A 15,990-nucleotide genomic window follows, 5' to 3' on the forward strand; every position below is an offset into this window, starting at 1 on the left:
AACAGTAAATGCAGTATTTTTTATTTGTATATATTTTAGCTTCTTACTTTTACAAATATAAATGCAGTGTTACCAACACAGCCTTGTTTTAACACCTGTCTTCCTTTTCTGGACAGGTATAATTCAGGTTGGACGTTACGAAGAAGATTTTTCCAGAAAGGGTGATCAGACGCTGGAATGGGCTGCCCAGGGAGAGGGTGGAGTCATTGTCCCTGAAGGTATTTAAGAAAAGATTGGGTGTGGTATTCAGCACCATGGTCTGGTTGATAAAGTGACACTAGGACACAGGCTGGACATGATGATCTCAAAGGCCTTTTCTGACCCAGTTGATTTTGTGATTCAGATTCTGTGATATGCATCAAAATGTTGTTTGATCCAATTGCTTATGACACAGAAATTACTTTAACCTTCAGAGCCTCATTCCCTAATTGCGTCTGATTCTCATCTTAAATAAGCATATCCAGCTTAAGTTTCTACAAGCAGAACTCATCTTTCATTTAATTTAGAAAAATCAGAGAAACTCCTTACACACATTTTACCTTCTTAATAAAGAAAAAATAATAATGAGCAGATCAACAACTAAAAGCCCGGGTGTTTTATTTATGTGCTTCAGGTGGAATTCGAGCCTTAAGATAAGGCTGAGGTTTGTTTATGATCGATCAGCTGACTTACGTAAATGTACAAGGAAGTTTTCCAATGCTCTAACCAAGGCTCTTTGGGCATTTCCACTGGGGTGAAGAAAACACTTCACAGACTTTCAACCAGCAGTAAGAAAGCCTCCAGCCTAACAAAAACCACTGAACAAACACCTTCTGTATGAACATCTTTACTTCAGGTTAGAGACATGACTAGACTTGAAACTGGCAAGAAAATTCAAATGCTAGATTCATTCACTATTTTTGCACAACCACCTGAATTGTCCATTTGGAAAAGCTACCTCCAAGAAGAAAGAAGCCTTCAGGTTTGGTTCTCTTCAAACTACAAAAGTTTTAAAATTAATTCTAGTGCTCATGGAAAGACGACAACAAAATATTTCTTTTTTCAAAGAGGAGCACCTGTCTCTGAAGCAACTCCCTGCAAGTTTGTAAACAGTGCTGCTGCCAAAGCATGATCCTAAATAGTTCTCCATACATGTCCTCCTCTTGTTCTGTGCTGAGACTTTACAGTCTCAATGCAAGCACAATGTGTAACATGCCTGAGACAAGATTAACTGAAGAATATCACCAACCTGTTCTGTATTAAGCAAAAAGGGAAACACTCCGTTGCTCTCCACTGGTGCAGGACTGAATAGCCCATACAGATTAGGTATGCTTTTCACAGACCTAAGTGAGACTCCTCTCAAGCAAATGCGTATTCAAACCATCTAGCATTAAACATTACTTTTTATTGGTTTCCAGTGACAGGATGCACAGAAAAAACAGGAAGTCTCCATGAAGCTTCAGAGAGGACTTCTAGAGGTGCTAAACAACTTCATCAATCAATGTTTAAACACTGCCTATAAACGTTTGTAAGAGCCAACAAGAGCATTGCATTTTGGACAGGTGTGATCCACATCCTTTAGGGCATCGATGCAGAAGGGAATTAAGCAGCAGCCTACTATACACCTGCAAAGGCAAAAGAAGAGAAAAACACTGCTTTACCACTTTTTATACGCACAAGAAGGTAAAATGTATTTTGTTCAAAAGCCATCAGTAAAACTGGTGCCATAAGCTTTAGGAAGAACACACATGGCTATGGAGTCCATTACTGTAATGATCCAGAACTGCTTTAAGGTCCAGTAGGACACAGATGCAGATGTAGGCTAATTGAACCACGAAGGCTCAGGTCCACACACAGAAAGCAAAGCTGAGAGCTCTATTACATGTTAGACCTAAAAAAAGTCAAGGTAAAAGTGCAAATTGGAGTTTACTTACCCCAGCAGGCAGAGGCCACCACATGACAGCCAGGTCAAAGCTCCTGAGTCGTACGAGAGACGTGTCACTATCATCTGGTTACAGGAAGGGCAGCACATCTGAACTGGGCGGTCATAGAACAGTACTGGCTGCTGCACATACACCGTCTGAACATTAACTGAGCAGAGAAATGGCTGTTTACTCCACGAGGAACAGGAGAAAAGAGTAGTAATCAACTTCCTCTAAATCAGGTATAACTTAAAATATTCAGGGCTCAGAACAATGAAATACACAAAGACAGAGAGAAATAACCATGGCATTTCCCAATGCAGAAAATACAGTCTTAAAAATAAAGCTGCACTAAAAACTGCAGAAAGCCAAACGATGTTATTGATATTATTGCACACTGAGGGATTCACAAGAATTGATTCATCTTATTCTCTTCAAAAGTATTTTTGCCAGGCATTGAACACCTGTGAACCACGATTTTTCATCTTCTAACAACCACTTTGACACCATCTCAACATGAGGTACAGAATAGTTTTGGAGGCTTACTGGGGTTATTTGCTGGTGGAGGTTGTCCCATGTGTGGGGGAAGGTTCATTCCCTTCCCATCTGGCTTCTGTCCAGGGCCAGGGATGGGATAGGGGTGAGGATAGTTCACATTGATTCCTACGGCTTCCTCATAAGAAGGTGGTGCAGATGGGACAGGATTGCCACTTGGAGCAGACATTATATCTAAAACATTAAAGAGAGAAAATCATAACAAAAGGTATTATTTATTAATGGCAATTGACAAATAATTAGGCTCAAATCAACAGCAAGAAGATAACTATATTAAAAGGGGCTTTTGCCAGCATAAAATTAATTGGCTGGTATTAGTTTCTGATAGTATTAAATGTTAATCTTGATTTCACTGTTGTTGTTGCCTACTTCCCAATTCCTTCTCACTGGGAAGTTTTTACACTTTGCCCCAACACCAATTCTTCCTTTATAAATTAAAAATACTAAAGCAGGGAGGTGGGGCATCTTTATTAGTATTCTAAACAATCTGGCAGTCTTGTAATTCTCCAAGAACACTATTTCTAATCCCTCTTGTTCACCTGAAAAATGGAACAGTATGATAGGCCACATGGTAGTTGCTAACCAACATGAGCCTGGTTTGTGGTGAAACTTCAGTATTTAAAAAATACTATTTACCTCTGCTGTAATTTGAAAGAAGTAATTTTACTGAAGGAAAAAGAAACCCAAACAATTAAGCATGTCCAACTGAACTCAAATCTTTTACAACTATCAAATATATCTAATATATCTACCCTTGCCATTTTTGCTTCTTAGCAATGCTTTAATGAGTTTGTATGGCAAATTTTCCTCCACCAATTGTTATTTTGTTGCAGAGAATAAGAATGCTGACCACCACCAAGAAACTACTGCGGTTTCAATGCAGACTTCCTCTCCTCCTCCCCACCTACCCACTTCCTATAGTCTGCCCACCATTTTCTTCATGGAACAAGGTCTCATGGCATCAATGCTGACCAAGCATCTCCCTTTTCCCCTTCCTCCTAAGGACCATCAGACAGCTCTCCAAGAGCCACACTCCATTCTGTTGCTGCACACACGATCCCTCTGTAAACATGCAAGTCTTTTCACTCCGTACTATCTGGAAAAGACAACCTGTATTTGGAATATTAATTCTATGGTGCCATGAAAGTTCTATAGGAGCTCCGATTACCCACAGCAGTACTATGAATAAAAGAAGGGAAATTGCAGATGCAATTTACAGGTACAAAAGACAACATGCAAAGAGAAAGAATTTCAAGTGTGTCTGTTTAGGACTGGGGTCACTCCATCCACACAAAGCTTGGGTGAGACCCAGCACACACGTTTCCAACAATGACACAAGCCTTTCCACTCTCCCAGAGTGGAAAGGAAAAGTCCCTGGGATACTGCTGATTACATTCCTCACACAATACAGCTTTCATCAGGATTTCAGTGAAGTCTACAAACACTTCCATAAAGAACTTGTCACAGGTTTGTTCACTCTTCCAGGTTACACAGGACTACTCAGCTGCACTGGAGGCATGGGAATACACCAGGAAACACCAATGTTTATATATTTCAGGAGCCACACAGTCTTCTCAGCAGATTTAGCAGAAATGTGGAAAGGTGTATTACAAAGGGAATTGTGTACTCAATCAAGTGTGGGTTTTATAGTAGCCCTGTGGCCAGGACAAACACAGGAGCTGGTACAGAAGAACAGATGTGGCTACAGGTGCTGGAGAAGTAATTGTAGTAAGCCTGGGACAAACATTGCTCCTTCCCACCCTTCTCATACTCACACTGCAACTTTGGCAGAATGAAAAGGGAACAAGACAGCAGTCCAAGATGTTGAAACTCAGTAAGTTTTTGCAGCAACAAGTATTTCACAGCTATACCTTTAAAAAACACTGATCTGTTTTCTTTAGAAAAGAGAAGTTTTCTCCTTGTGACTAAACTACAGAGCTGAATCACGATCTACTGTCCCCACTTGGTGTGCTGGTGTTGGCTGGGGGTGTACAAGAAGCCAGGAGGGGACACTGCCAGAACAGCTGACCCCAGCTGACCACAGGGATATTCCAGACCATAAAGCATCACGCTCAGCAATAAAACCAGGAAAGTTTTTGGGAGGGAAATACTACTCAGGGACTGGCTGGTCATTGGTTGGTTGCTGGTGAGCAACTGTTCTCATTTGCTCCACTTGCTGGATTGTATTTCCCTCTGTTACTTCCCTTTTCATTACAACTATTAAATTATTATTTTTCTTAATTATTTTATTTCAATTATTAAACAGTTCTTATCTCAACCCATGAGTTTTCTCACACATGTCCAGTTTCTTCAGGGGTGCATTGCATGAGCAGCTGTGTGGTGCTCAGTTGCCAGGTGGGGTTAAACACACAGCTACTTCAGCTGCTCAGGTCTGCTTCACTGACAAGCAAGTTCTAAGAAATTGAAAGCCTTTCACAGATTTCAAAATTATATAACTTACAGCACAAACACTTCAAGTCTTGATATTTACTTATTTTAAATTATATTGCATATTCATTTTTTACAACCAAATGGTTTTGAACAACCATTTCAATTTAAAAGTGATCACTGTGCTTTTTCTGCACTTTCACTTCTTCTGTAGACAAATGTGAATAAGTTTCAGGTCCTCACAGCACTTTGTAGCATCCCTTTTATTTTTTTTAAATTTCAAATCTGTAACAAAAATAACATGTACAAACTACTACAGTGAATGGTAAAAAACTAAAACCATATATGAACTCCTTCAAGTTATCAAAACAAAAATTCCTAATAAACATCAAGATGACATCGGGACTACAAAAAAAGCCTCTTCAAAGTACTGAGTATTGTAGATGTAACCACAACCTCAGCTTTTCATTTCATTTTTCCAATGTCCCTTCTGCTTTAAATGTCAACTCTGAAGAGCTATTTGAACCATCACTTCATACAAGCCAGTGCAAATGTGCAAGTGTGTTTCACACTCCACATCTTGAAAATTAGGCTGGGGACAAGGGAAAAAGAAAGTAATAGCCCATCTCTCTGCTTGGTATGTAAAAAAACAACCAACCAAAAACCCATCCAATAAAGAACTGCTTACAATTACAGCTATCCTAACCTAGTCTGGCCAAACAAATGTGTTGCTGCCTTTCCCTTAATCTCTTGCTAAAATCTGACACAACTTAATCCTTAAATTAAACAATTTCTACGCAGTCCTGTTCACTAGAAATCCCAAGCTGCCCTCCAACACCACGGGTGGTTTAGAGGGCTCCCTGCACCTCAAAGTCTAAGACAGATACCGGTCAGCAACACCGAGAATGAAATACAGCTTGAAGCTATTAACAACCCAGCAGGACATACAGGTTTATCAGAGCGCTCGGATTTTTGCAGTGCAAAGCCCTAACACAGCACCTTCTTGGACCACCAACTCCGTCTGAACTCTGGACAACTTCCTAGTTTACCAACTTGCTGAGAAATACTTTCTCAAAGTTGTTTAAATTTTCCAGGCATTTGTGAAAGAATAAAAATCCAGTAATCACAACAAAAAAAGACTCTGACATATTATGTCAGGAAGAACCAATAGCATTGTGGTCACACTTAATTCTATACTGGCAAAGTACAAACAGAACCCGCACGGTGTGTTCTGGCGGCAGGAGCGATTTCAGAGGATAGAGTGTTACTTTAATCAAGTAATCGATAGTTTTGGAATAATCCTGTGAGTAGCTTCATCCTGGGAGTAACCTCCTCCTCGGGGCAGGGCAGGGCCAGTCCGAGAGGAGCTGCTGCCGCGAAGATCCCGAGAGCATTCCCTAAGGAAAGGGCCACCTTCCGCCTGCCACACTTGGGGAAGGGAAACTCCGGCCTCGCTCGGCCCCCGCCCGCATCGCCGAGGGCAGGAGGCGTCGCCCCCGGCCTCTCCCGGACCGTCCCGGGACCGGGACTGAGACTGCACCGCTCGGGACACCGCTGGCCCGCGAAGCCCCAACCTGCCCTCGGTGCACCGGAGGCTCCTGCGGGGCGGAACCAGCCTCAGAGCCGCGGCTTCTTCCCCTCCCCGCAGCCGGGCCGGAGCACTGGGAGCGGCCCCGGGAGGGCAGCGCTCGGGCCCAAGAGAAGCAAAGCCCCCCCGCCCCCGCCCGCGGCACCGCCAGGCTCCGGGCGGCGCGGCACAGCCCTTACCGTGCCGAGCCGTGCTCGTCAGCGCTCCTCGCGTCTCCGCTCGCCCGGCTGCAGCCACCGTCAGCAGGGCTTGTCCCGTCCCGTCCCCACCCGCGTTTCCTCCTCCCCTTCCCCTTAGAGCCGCGGGCAGGCGCCGCGGGCGTTGCTCGGGAGGGCGCTCCCCTGGCCCCGGCCGGGCCCTGCTCCGGGAGCTGCCTCGGCCCCTTCCCCCGAGCCATCGGTTCCCGGCAGCATGTCTGGGCAGGAGGAAAAGGAAAGGGAAAGGGGGGAAAGCCTGTGGAAGTCCAGACACTGCTGGTGCATTTCGCAGTCACGGCGATCGGGAAATCCGCGGCTTTCGCCAAGAGCTCGCTCAGATTAAACCAGTAATCTTCAACTGCCCCGTCAGTAGCGCAGCCAAGCACCATGTTCTGTAACACTGCAAGGAAATCACTTCTCTAATTCTGCAGTGTCCTTTACGTTACTGGATCAGGTATTTCAGACAGTATACAAGAACATTCAAGTTCAAGATTCAGTGATTTTAGGTAGTGCCTTTACAAGCAATTGAAAGCAATTCAGTCTTTGGAAAACACAAGAGTATGTCAGTCCTTCCTCTCTCCATCTCCAAGATAACACACAAGTAAATTATGGCCAGATCCCTAAAGGGGCTTCAAAAGGGACTGCTTCACACGCTGGTTTGTGTGAATCTACCTTGGACTGAAGGGACTTAATAACCCCTGCGGGTTATCAGCAGGGACAGTTCATAAGGCCTTTTGGCTGAAAGCATCTAAAATCCCTCAAAGTCCTAATTTTGTATTTAAATCTTTTCTTTAACCTTGCCCTAAAGAACACGCATAAAGCTTCAATTCAAATCCATCCTGGAGCAAGGAGTCAGGTTTTATAGGATGAAAGAAGTTTACCCAAAGTGATGATAAATTCAACATGAAGCTCTGCAGTCACAGTAATCTACTGAATCACCTGCAAGTATGGGTGCTTGGGAATGTCATCCGATGTTGAGAGTATTGAGGGCATGAATAGTCCAGTCTCCCTGATTCAGGGAGTGTGGAGTGTGATTCATCAGCACTGAGATTAGAACTAGACTTAGAGGTGAATAAATTTACACCATTATCAAGAAATCATGTATTATTTTTCTCAGAAGCAGAACCTGAGTAATTTGGGCTTTGGTGGCCTGGATTAACTAAAGTTGGAATAATTGTTTTCTTACTTACTAAACCCCCTTCCCCAGGTGGCTATGAGCAGTTTAGGAGCCACAGAAGAGAGAAGCCATGACTGAACACATCTCCCAGGGTGAAATAAGGCATGACCTTCAACTGAAAGCCTTCTTACTCCAGCTGCCATGCTCTCATGTGTTGTGTTTTGCATCTAGTCTAGGCTGGCCCATGCTCCTTCTTGGGGACTCCAGTAACATTTCTCCTTTTTGCCCTACTGTTGTTTCCACCAAATGTCCAAATAGGCAGTTGGCATCCATTTACTGGTACGTGAGTGTATTTCCTCTCACTATCCATCCTCCTTCTCACCCTGCTCACCATTTGCTAATTTTGCCTTTCCAGTCCTTTTGCTGGATGGCACTGGGTGAAAGCAGCATCAGCTTTAGCCAGTCTGTGGCTGACCAGGAGTTCACCACAGCACTTGTAAGTATGTGGAAAATTACACAGAAGTCACAATTAATGAAACGTTGTGTAGTGGTCCGTGGAGCAAATGGGCCCAGCACAGGCAATGGGTTCTGTGGCCACCTAAAGTAACAAACTGCAACACTTTTCTGAGGAATATGTATATCCTTGTTAATAAATACTTGTACCACCTTGAGCCAAGCATGCACCTTAGGCAGAGTTATCCTGCCCATCAGGAACCATAAAAAGTAAAGCCCTGCTTCTTAATACTACATTGGTGTTAAGGAGTTTTATTCCTGAATCTCAGTGACAAGCTTGTGGAAAATTGGCAGGTTTGCTATGGAGAATTGATGAGGCTGGTTGGGCAAGGATGAGTTGAGGCACTTGCTTATATTACACCTAACCTGAGTGAGGCTGAAGCACTTCATGGTGTCTGGGCTAAAGTGTAGAGCTCCCAGCCTAGTGCTTCAGCAAAGTAGAGAGTGTGCTCACACATCATATGGAGACAGGGCCTCAGCCCCCTTATCCACACACAGCAGGCTGCATAGAAGTGGAAATCTGGTCCTGTGAGATGTGTGGCCAGCAGGCCAAGGAAGGAGATTCTGTCTCTGTGCTCTGCTCTAATGAAACTCCACCTGCAGGGCTGCATTCAGGTCTGTGGCCCCCAGTGTAACATGGGCATGGAGCTGCTGAAGCAAGTCCAGAGGTGGCCATGAAGATGTGCTAAGGGCTGCAGCACCTCTGCTGTGGAGACAGGCTGGGAGAGCTGGAGATGTTCAGCCTGGAGAAGGCTTCAGAGTGACCTTACTGTTCCTTTCAGTACTTGAAGGGGGCCTATAAGAAAATTGGAGGCAAACTTTAGCACGGCCTATTGCAACAGGAAAAGATATGATGATTTTAAACTGAAGGAGGGGGGGTCAATTTAGATTAGATTAGATATAAAAAAGGAGACTTTTATAATGTGGGTGGTAAACTATTGTCACAGTTTGCCCAGAGATATGGTGGATGCCCCTCAAAACATTCAAGGCTGGGTTGGGCAGGGCTCTGAGCAACCTGGTCTACTGAAAGGTGTCTGCTCATTGTAGGGGCCTTGGACTAAATGATATTTAAAGGTCCCTTCCAACCCACACTGTTCTGTGATTCTGTGATGATGATGTGCAGTAAAATGTTGATGGGAGTAAAGATGGTCAAGCAAAGGTCGGATGGCTTTTACTGCTGCCTCGTCTGAGTGGAGGAGGAAGCAATACTAAAGTATCATGCTTCTGTTCTTCCTTTGATTCAACCATTAATCCTAACTCAGCCTGACCAAAAGTAACTGAAACCCTCATTATCCCTCATTTACCTATGAAACAGACACCAGCTTACAACTGAGAAAGTGCCTTCCTCCCCATAATCTAAGATGGAAGCAACAGGTAACCAATTGCATTTGATTACAGTCTCACCTCCATTTATCTGAAAATACAAAATTGATATTTGGAATCCTCCATGTAGAGGATAAGAATATGCCCCATAACTCCCCATTTCATAGAGAAGTGGATGGTTTTGCTCCTCTCTCCTCCCCAAAAGAGAGATGCCTCTTTAGTAAGTTTCATGTCTCTGTGTCAGACCATACCTGGGTGAAACTAAGCTTAATTAACTGTGAAGTTAAGTGTAATGAAAAATTGAATTTTAATTTAGCTTGAAGCTAACTTACCTTAATTAACCATTGGCTGGTGCTAATGCAGTAACAGCATTTATCAACAGCAATTCCAAATCTGTATTCCTGTTGCTTCAATAAGTAGCACTATTTGTGAATCTGTGATTGAGGATGTTCTTATTAAACACAACCAGACTAGAGTGCCAGACTGATAATAACCAGAAATTAAGGCCAGCTGCATTCAGCCCCTCTGATCTCCAACACAAGTGGGGTTATATTGTGCCAAATTTCATAGTCTATTGGAATAGAGCTGCAGCCCAACAACCTACCTGGGTTAGGCCCCAGGAAGCCCACGCAGCTTCCCTGAAGCTGCCGCCTGCACATTGGCACCCCCAAAAGTTCCCTCCCTGCGGCAGACTGGGTGACCGGGGGGGATACAGGGGCAGTGCCAGCTCAAGGTGTGCATGAGGAAATGTGGCTAGAAACCGATACAGCTTTTTATCTCCTCTCCCCCTGCTTCCCCATGAGCTGTGTACCTGAAGATTATAAACATACCTCATTTTTAAAAAATCATAAGAAAAAAGGGGCCTGTGGCAGTTTCAGAAGCCTGACACACAAATGCAGCAGGATGTAACCACGAGAGCTCTGCTTCATCCCCAGTCCCGTGGCACGCTGTGATCAGCAGCCCCACCTGCTCTATTCACTGTTCAGCTTCTCTCTGCTGTATTGAGCCATCACCAGGGCTGCTAACAGCACAGTGGAAATGTACAAAGAATATAGTGGATGTTTTGTCATCACACTGATTGCACACATGCTATTGCAGAACACCAGCAGATGTCAGTTTGGCCCCAAAAATAATTGCATGCTGGATTTACTAGCCTTTGCTTTTACAGCAGTAGGCTTCTGTAAAAGAAGCTAAATGATGTTCAAAAGTTGATGTACACTTAAAAGCCTTTTACATATTTTACATACTGTAATATGTTCTCATTAACATGTGTAAAATAAGTAAACCTTCCTCTCACCTTAAATTTCTCCTGCCTGGAAATCACAGGACTTGCACACATACAAATAAATCTCTTTTTATAAATGTATGCCACTTTGCATATACTGATTTGTTGAAGCTAGATAAAAATTTCTATGACTTTTGATCATTTCAGCAATACTAGATACTTACAGAGTTGTACCAGAATGCAGTTTCAGAGCAATGATCAATGTACAAATACAGAATTAAAGAGAAGCAAGGTAGATACATTAAGCCAAATAATCTGAAAGCATAATTGTTTTTTTCTTCACTGCTGAAATGTTAAGCAAAGAGAACAAAAACTCCAACACAATTTCAACAGTTAGTACAATGATACAAGTGTTGAAGTTCACATGAGAAGCCTCAAAGATGACCACAGGATCCCACACTTCAGTGTTATTTATTATGTTAAACAGTAGTATATCTAGTCTAAAACTGCAAATGATTCCCCAGAAATGCATTTGATTAACAGAATTGTGAAATTAATCCAAACCTAAATATTAGTACTTTGCTGTCCTTCTAGTACTGCTTCCTTCTTAATTACCAGTTCCTGTAGTGTTATTTGATCATCATAGCTGACAACAGCTGCCAGACTGCAAAACACAGTACAGCAAAATATTTAAGTATGTAAATCATATTATCTTCCCTAGAGAGTGAGACAGAAGTGTGGTGTCAAAAGAGGTAATGATAGATTTCTTTTTCTCAGAACACTTGGCACTTCATGTAAAGGATTATAGGAGAATAACCACTCACTGCCAGTAATGGTTCTCCTAGTATGAACAACTAAAAAGAAGTGGTTATGATAGAAAAGTTTTACCTTTAAAAACAGCAGGTCTGTCTTGATAAAGTCATCCATTATTTGATGGATTATCTATTAATGCCATGACAAAACAGAGAGGAGAATTATGATTCTCCAACCATTTACCCTTCAAATTCATCTTCCTACTCCCTTGACAGGGTACAGGAAGGATGTGATTTTAAAAATAAAGCTGCCTGATTATTTTTCCTGTAGACAGAACTGAAACATGATTTCCACTGCTCTGATGTCATTGCGGAATGAAATGGTGCAAAAATCCTTTCTTCTTACCCTTCCTCCAGAATAATGTCTGACCTGCCGTTTGGCCAAGCTGTGGTATAATCTTGGCATAAATCATCCTTGCCAGCTCTTGTACCTGACACTGAAATCACTGATCTAAATCTTACAGTGAAGCTTCCTGCTATTTTGCTTAAGGCAGCAGCCAGACATGTTTTCATGAAGTGCTTTGATCCAACTCTCTGGATCTACAATGAGTAAGGAATGACACAGTATTCTCTTGTGCTTAATTCTAATACTCACACATCTGTCATCTGGACACCAGGATTATTGTGATCTAATTGGGATATAGGCAAGAAATATAGAAATATGTATAAAGATTGAGACCATATTACTAAAAATTCAGTTATCCAATAAGGCTTTCCTTCAGGCCTCAAATACTCCCTTCTCTTAATGTCTGTTTCTAGCATCACTCTCACATTATGTGCAAAGCTATAATTCCAGTAAGCATTTATTTTCTTATGCTTCTTTCACTTTATGAGTTATCAATATTGAATTATGTATTGGTTTATAATTTCTAGTTTTTTTACTTAGGTTACATGATTCAAGGATAGTTTTGACATCATGTTTAGCATGTCAGTTCCCCACCTCTGGCAGGACTGCCTTCATTGAAACCACTTCAGTGAATCTCTCAAGTCTCAGGTCCAAAGGGGTCAGTTCCTGTTTCAGAAACTCAGACATTATATGTCATGTCTTGTCACTTGATACTGGTTGTCTGTAGGAAGCAGCAGGCCAGGAAGCATATAATCTGGGCACAAATGTCATAGATATAGAGCTAAAACAGCAACAGCAATGTGAGCATTAACAGCCATTTACCAAACAGATGACTAATCACGGTGAAATGCAATCTCATCAGCCGCTACATTGCTACACAGTAAGAAAACACTTCTCCAAATTTGCGTGCAGCCTTGAGTGGCTTGTTGCACTGGATGCCAAATGTTTAGGACACTCCTTGTTTGAAATGAAACCTTTGTCTTTTCAGATCCTGTTTGATAAACAAAGCAATCAGTAAACAATTGAACATGCTTACAAAGACTAGTAATAAAGATAAGCGAACTAGAAAGCCTTAGGTATGCTGGTGAGAGCTGGCTGATCTGCTGGGTGCAGAGATTCTGCAAGTCTTGATTGTATGCACAGCTCCTCTTGAATTTGCCCTGCAGCAAAATCATGTGGTCTGTGACACAATCACAACAGAATCTACGGTTTAAAAATAAACTGCTTCTCTGCAAAGTTATGGCTTGGTTTAGTCCAGCTTATAAATAACTGTCCAGCACTGGTCAGCAAACACAGTTCCTTATGATTATCACATTGTGCACGGCCTCATTAATTGTCATTAGAGCCAGCTATTTTAGAACCTTCAAACATTTACAACACTTGGGTTTTGTCCCAGATGATTGTTTAGTAAGTCATCAGTTCTCTGAGCAGCTTATGTTAGCCTCATTTGTATACCTGATCCAGCTGCTTTGCTTCCTTGACAGCTTTCAGCACTCAGAGCTGCCTCACAATCTCTAAGGAGCTGCCACCTCGGTGGCACTAACTGTGCTACACCTGGGTGCTGGGAGGGCTTGGTAATCGGCCCCCTTCCCAGTATCTCTGCAGGAGCAATTCAGGACATCTGCCCTAAAGCCAGGAATGGCTCTGACCACCTGTAGGGCAGACTCAGCTACCAGCACAATGAACCTTAATGTTTCTTTAATCAGATTTGAGTAACAATAGTGACAATCCATCCACTAACTTTTATTAATTAAATCAAATTTGAATTACAGTCTTTTTTTGTTTTAAACAAAAAATTAAGTCCAAATTAGATTTTAAGTCAGACCAACAGCTGAAGCTGTTTCTTGTTAGAACTGTACTTTCAATGTAACAGCAAAAACATTACCTTTGTAACATTTTTTTAAACTTTAACATATTTAACATACTTGTTTTTGGGCACATTTACCATAAATTTTAGAAAAACAGGTAGTGGGCTGTCTCTAAAGGACTTCTACAAAAAGGAAATGATCTCATTCAGCAAGCATAATATTTTGACAAACACTGGGGGGATTAGAGCCTTCCCCATAAGATTAATCCTTATTGCATTTGGAAAGGATTTTTCACTCACTAAAGAATGACATAAGAGTTGTCACTTGCATTCTACCAAGAAAGAATCAAGCTAATATAGGTCAATAAAGAATATCGATATCTTAATTTCAAATAATATTTGTACAAGTTGTTTATGTCTGTAATAAGAGGAATATTTTTGCTTTCAAATTTGCAGCAAAGGAATTTCTAAAATTATTTTCTCCTTATTGTAGCACTTATGCAGCTTTGACATATTTCTCAGAGTTACTTCTGACTGGTTCCCAGATGAGCATTTTTAGGTTATTTATTCAAACTTACTTAAATAGAAAACTGGAGAGAATTTTACATTTGATAGTTTTAACAAGTGGAGCAGAGGAATTCAAGCATCCTCAAAAGTAAGGGAATCAAGCAAACTGAAGTAATTTCAATTGAAAAATAAGTCCCCAAAAAGAAAGATTGTTTGCATTGAGCTACAAATATCACATACACAAAATATTATGGTCTTTAAATATTTGTCTCAAGGATTCAGACACAGTGTGACTTGTCCACAAGATGGCAGGCACTGTATCCAGAAGGTTCTGACACAGAAATGGGCTTTGTAACATCTGTGGGGCAAAAAACCTTCATGGTAATTATCCTTCTTAATTTTTTTTATCCTTCTATGCAAGCACAGAAGAAAACATGTTGGTAATTATTTTTCTGTTTGCTTATATAATCCAAAAATCTGTTTGTCTCAGAGATTAGCAGACTTCAGTTCAGATGGAAAACAGAAAATGTCTGTCATCCAGGGGAACTAGATTTTCTTTTTGAGATTCCAGGTGGCTGGAATCAAGTTAAGTCATACATAAGAGGCAAAGGCATTTCAGGGAGAAATATTACAACTTTACTGAACATCTGCTTTTTACCAGCCTACTACCTAGGAGAAGCAGGCAAGAGTGGAAAGGGCTGAGGGTTTAAAGGACTGACCAAACCTGAAGACCTCAGAGTGAAGGCAACAGTGCTTTATAGGAAGATAAAATTAATAACAATCCAGAAGAATTTATCCTTACGTACTGGCAACTGAAAGGCGTCAAATTCTCAGAGCCCTCAGAGGTCTGTTCAGATTAAAAATAAAATCCATCAATGTTCACTTTTGCCCCTTCAGACTGACCTTGTTGTCATTGCAAACTGGAATTAGCCTAAACCAAGACAACTGGGCAGGCTTTCCTACCCATCTGCTTTCAAGCACTGTGAAGTAAGCTGCCCCTTGGTGGCTCGGTAGAAAACTGAAAGGTGTTTGGACTGTGTCCTATAGGCAAACTTCCAAGAGAGTTACAATTTCCTGCTACTATGGGCAACTATATTAGAAGCCTGAGAGGCCAGCAAGGGGTTTGAGGAGTTACTCAGGAGATATTTTCAGCAATGTGTACATGAAGCGACTAAAACCCATAGAATTAGAAGTGCAGCAAACACAACAGGTGCAGTAAGTACAACACTGCTCCCACAAAACAAGGTCCCTTTCTAATGCTGGCATCATACTTCTGTTTGCTCTTGATCATTCCACAGAAAAGAGCAGAGAACCTCCCTCGTGCTGCAGGGCAAGGGTTGTTCTGTGTCAGTGCTGCTTCCGCCACATTCCCAGCAGAAGTTTTACAGAAATCACCTGGGTGATCAGACTGTTGAGACTGAAAGAAGCTTTCAAGTAATGCCAACAAGGGCATCTCTCAGCTCAGCACAGAGACATTCAGAAGTTACAGTGGACCAGTGAATAGGCAATGCTCTGAGCTCTGAACTGGCTAGTAGTGAGTGTGAGGTGGAAATGACACTTAGAAGAAATTTATTTTAATGTTAACAGCTCTACAGAACTTGTGAAAGTGCTCCGAAATGCAGTAAGAGAAACAGATATGCACCAGAGGCATTTTCTTTGTAACATTTAAATGAAAGAGACTGTGGAAACTTGGGGCTAAATTTCATTTCAC

The 15,990-nt window shown here is 41.9% G+C and overlaps 1 protein-coding gene and 1 long non-coding RNA gene across 3 annotated transcripts; one reads left to right on the forward strand and one right to left on the reverse strand.

Moving 5' to 3' along the window:
* Window positions 1-435: 435 nt before the first annotated feature.
* On the reverse strand, window positions 436-8,244 carry LITAF (lipopolysaccharide induced TNF factor). Of its 2 annotated transcripts, none has more exons than XM_068206778.1 (4): window positions 8,138-8,244; window positions 2,448-2,630; window positions 1,914-2,070; window positions 436-1,604 (listed from the first exon to the last, which is right to left on the reverse strand). In XM_068206778.1, the coding sequence occupies exons 2-4, from the start codon at window positions 2,623-2,625 to the stop codon at window positions 1,496-1,498; spliced, it is 444 nt and encodes a 147-aa protein (XP_068062879.1). In that variant the 5' UTR covers window positions 2,626-2,630; window positions 8,138-8,244; the 3' UTR covers window positions 436-1,495. The 2 variants fall into 2 exon arrangements, with proteins under 2 accessions (XP_068062879.1, XP_068062880.1); XM_068206779.1 differs by lacking the exon at window positions 8,138-8,244 and adding an exon at window positions 6,612-6,699.
* On the forward strand, window positions 6,877-15,644 carry LOC137483578 (uncharacterized). The gene is made up of 4 exons (XR_011004540.1): window positions 6,877-6,976; window positions 7,837-8,469; window positions 9,307-9,532; window positions 14,844-15,644. It is a non-coding gene; the product is annotated as an uncharacterized lncRNA (long non-coding RNA).
* Window positions 15,645-15,990: the final 346 nt, after the last annotated feature.

The sequence above is a fragment of the Anomalospiza imberbis genome, chromosome 16 (genome assembly GCF_031753505.1).
Source record: "Anomalospiza imberbis isolate Cuckoo-Finch-1a 21T00152 chromosome 16, ASM3175350v1, whole genome shotgun sequence".
Taxonomy (NCBI): Eukaryota; Metazoa; Chordata; class Aves; order Passeriformes; family Viduidae; genus Anomalospiza; species Anomalospiza imberbis.

What these genes read in the sequence shown, in the direction of transcription:
- LITAF (XM_068206778.1), bottom strand. Translation starts at nt 2,625, where the DNA reads ATGTCTGCTCCAAGTGGCAATCCTGTCCCATCTGCACCACCTTCTTAT. An exon ending in TCCACCAGCAAATAACCCCA is followed by an intron (nt 2,071 to 2,447) that starts GTAAGCCTCCAA and finishes TTCTCTGCTCAG; the next exon opens with TTAATGTTCAGACGGTGTAT. An exon ending in GGTGGCCTCTGCCTGCTGGG is followed by an intron (nt 1,605 to 1,913) that starts GTAAGTAAACTC and finishes TTGCCTTTGCAG; the next exon opens with GTGTATAGTAGGCTGCTGCT.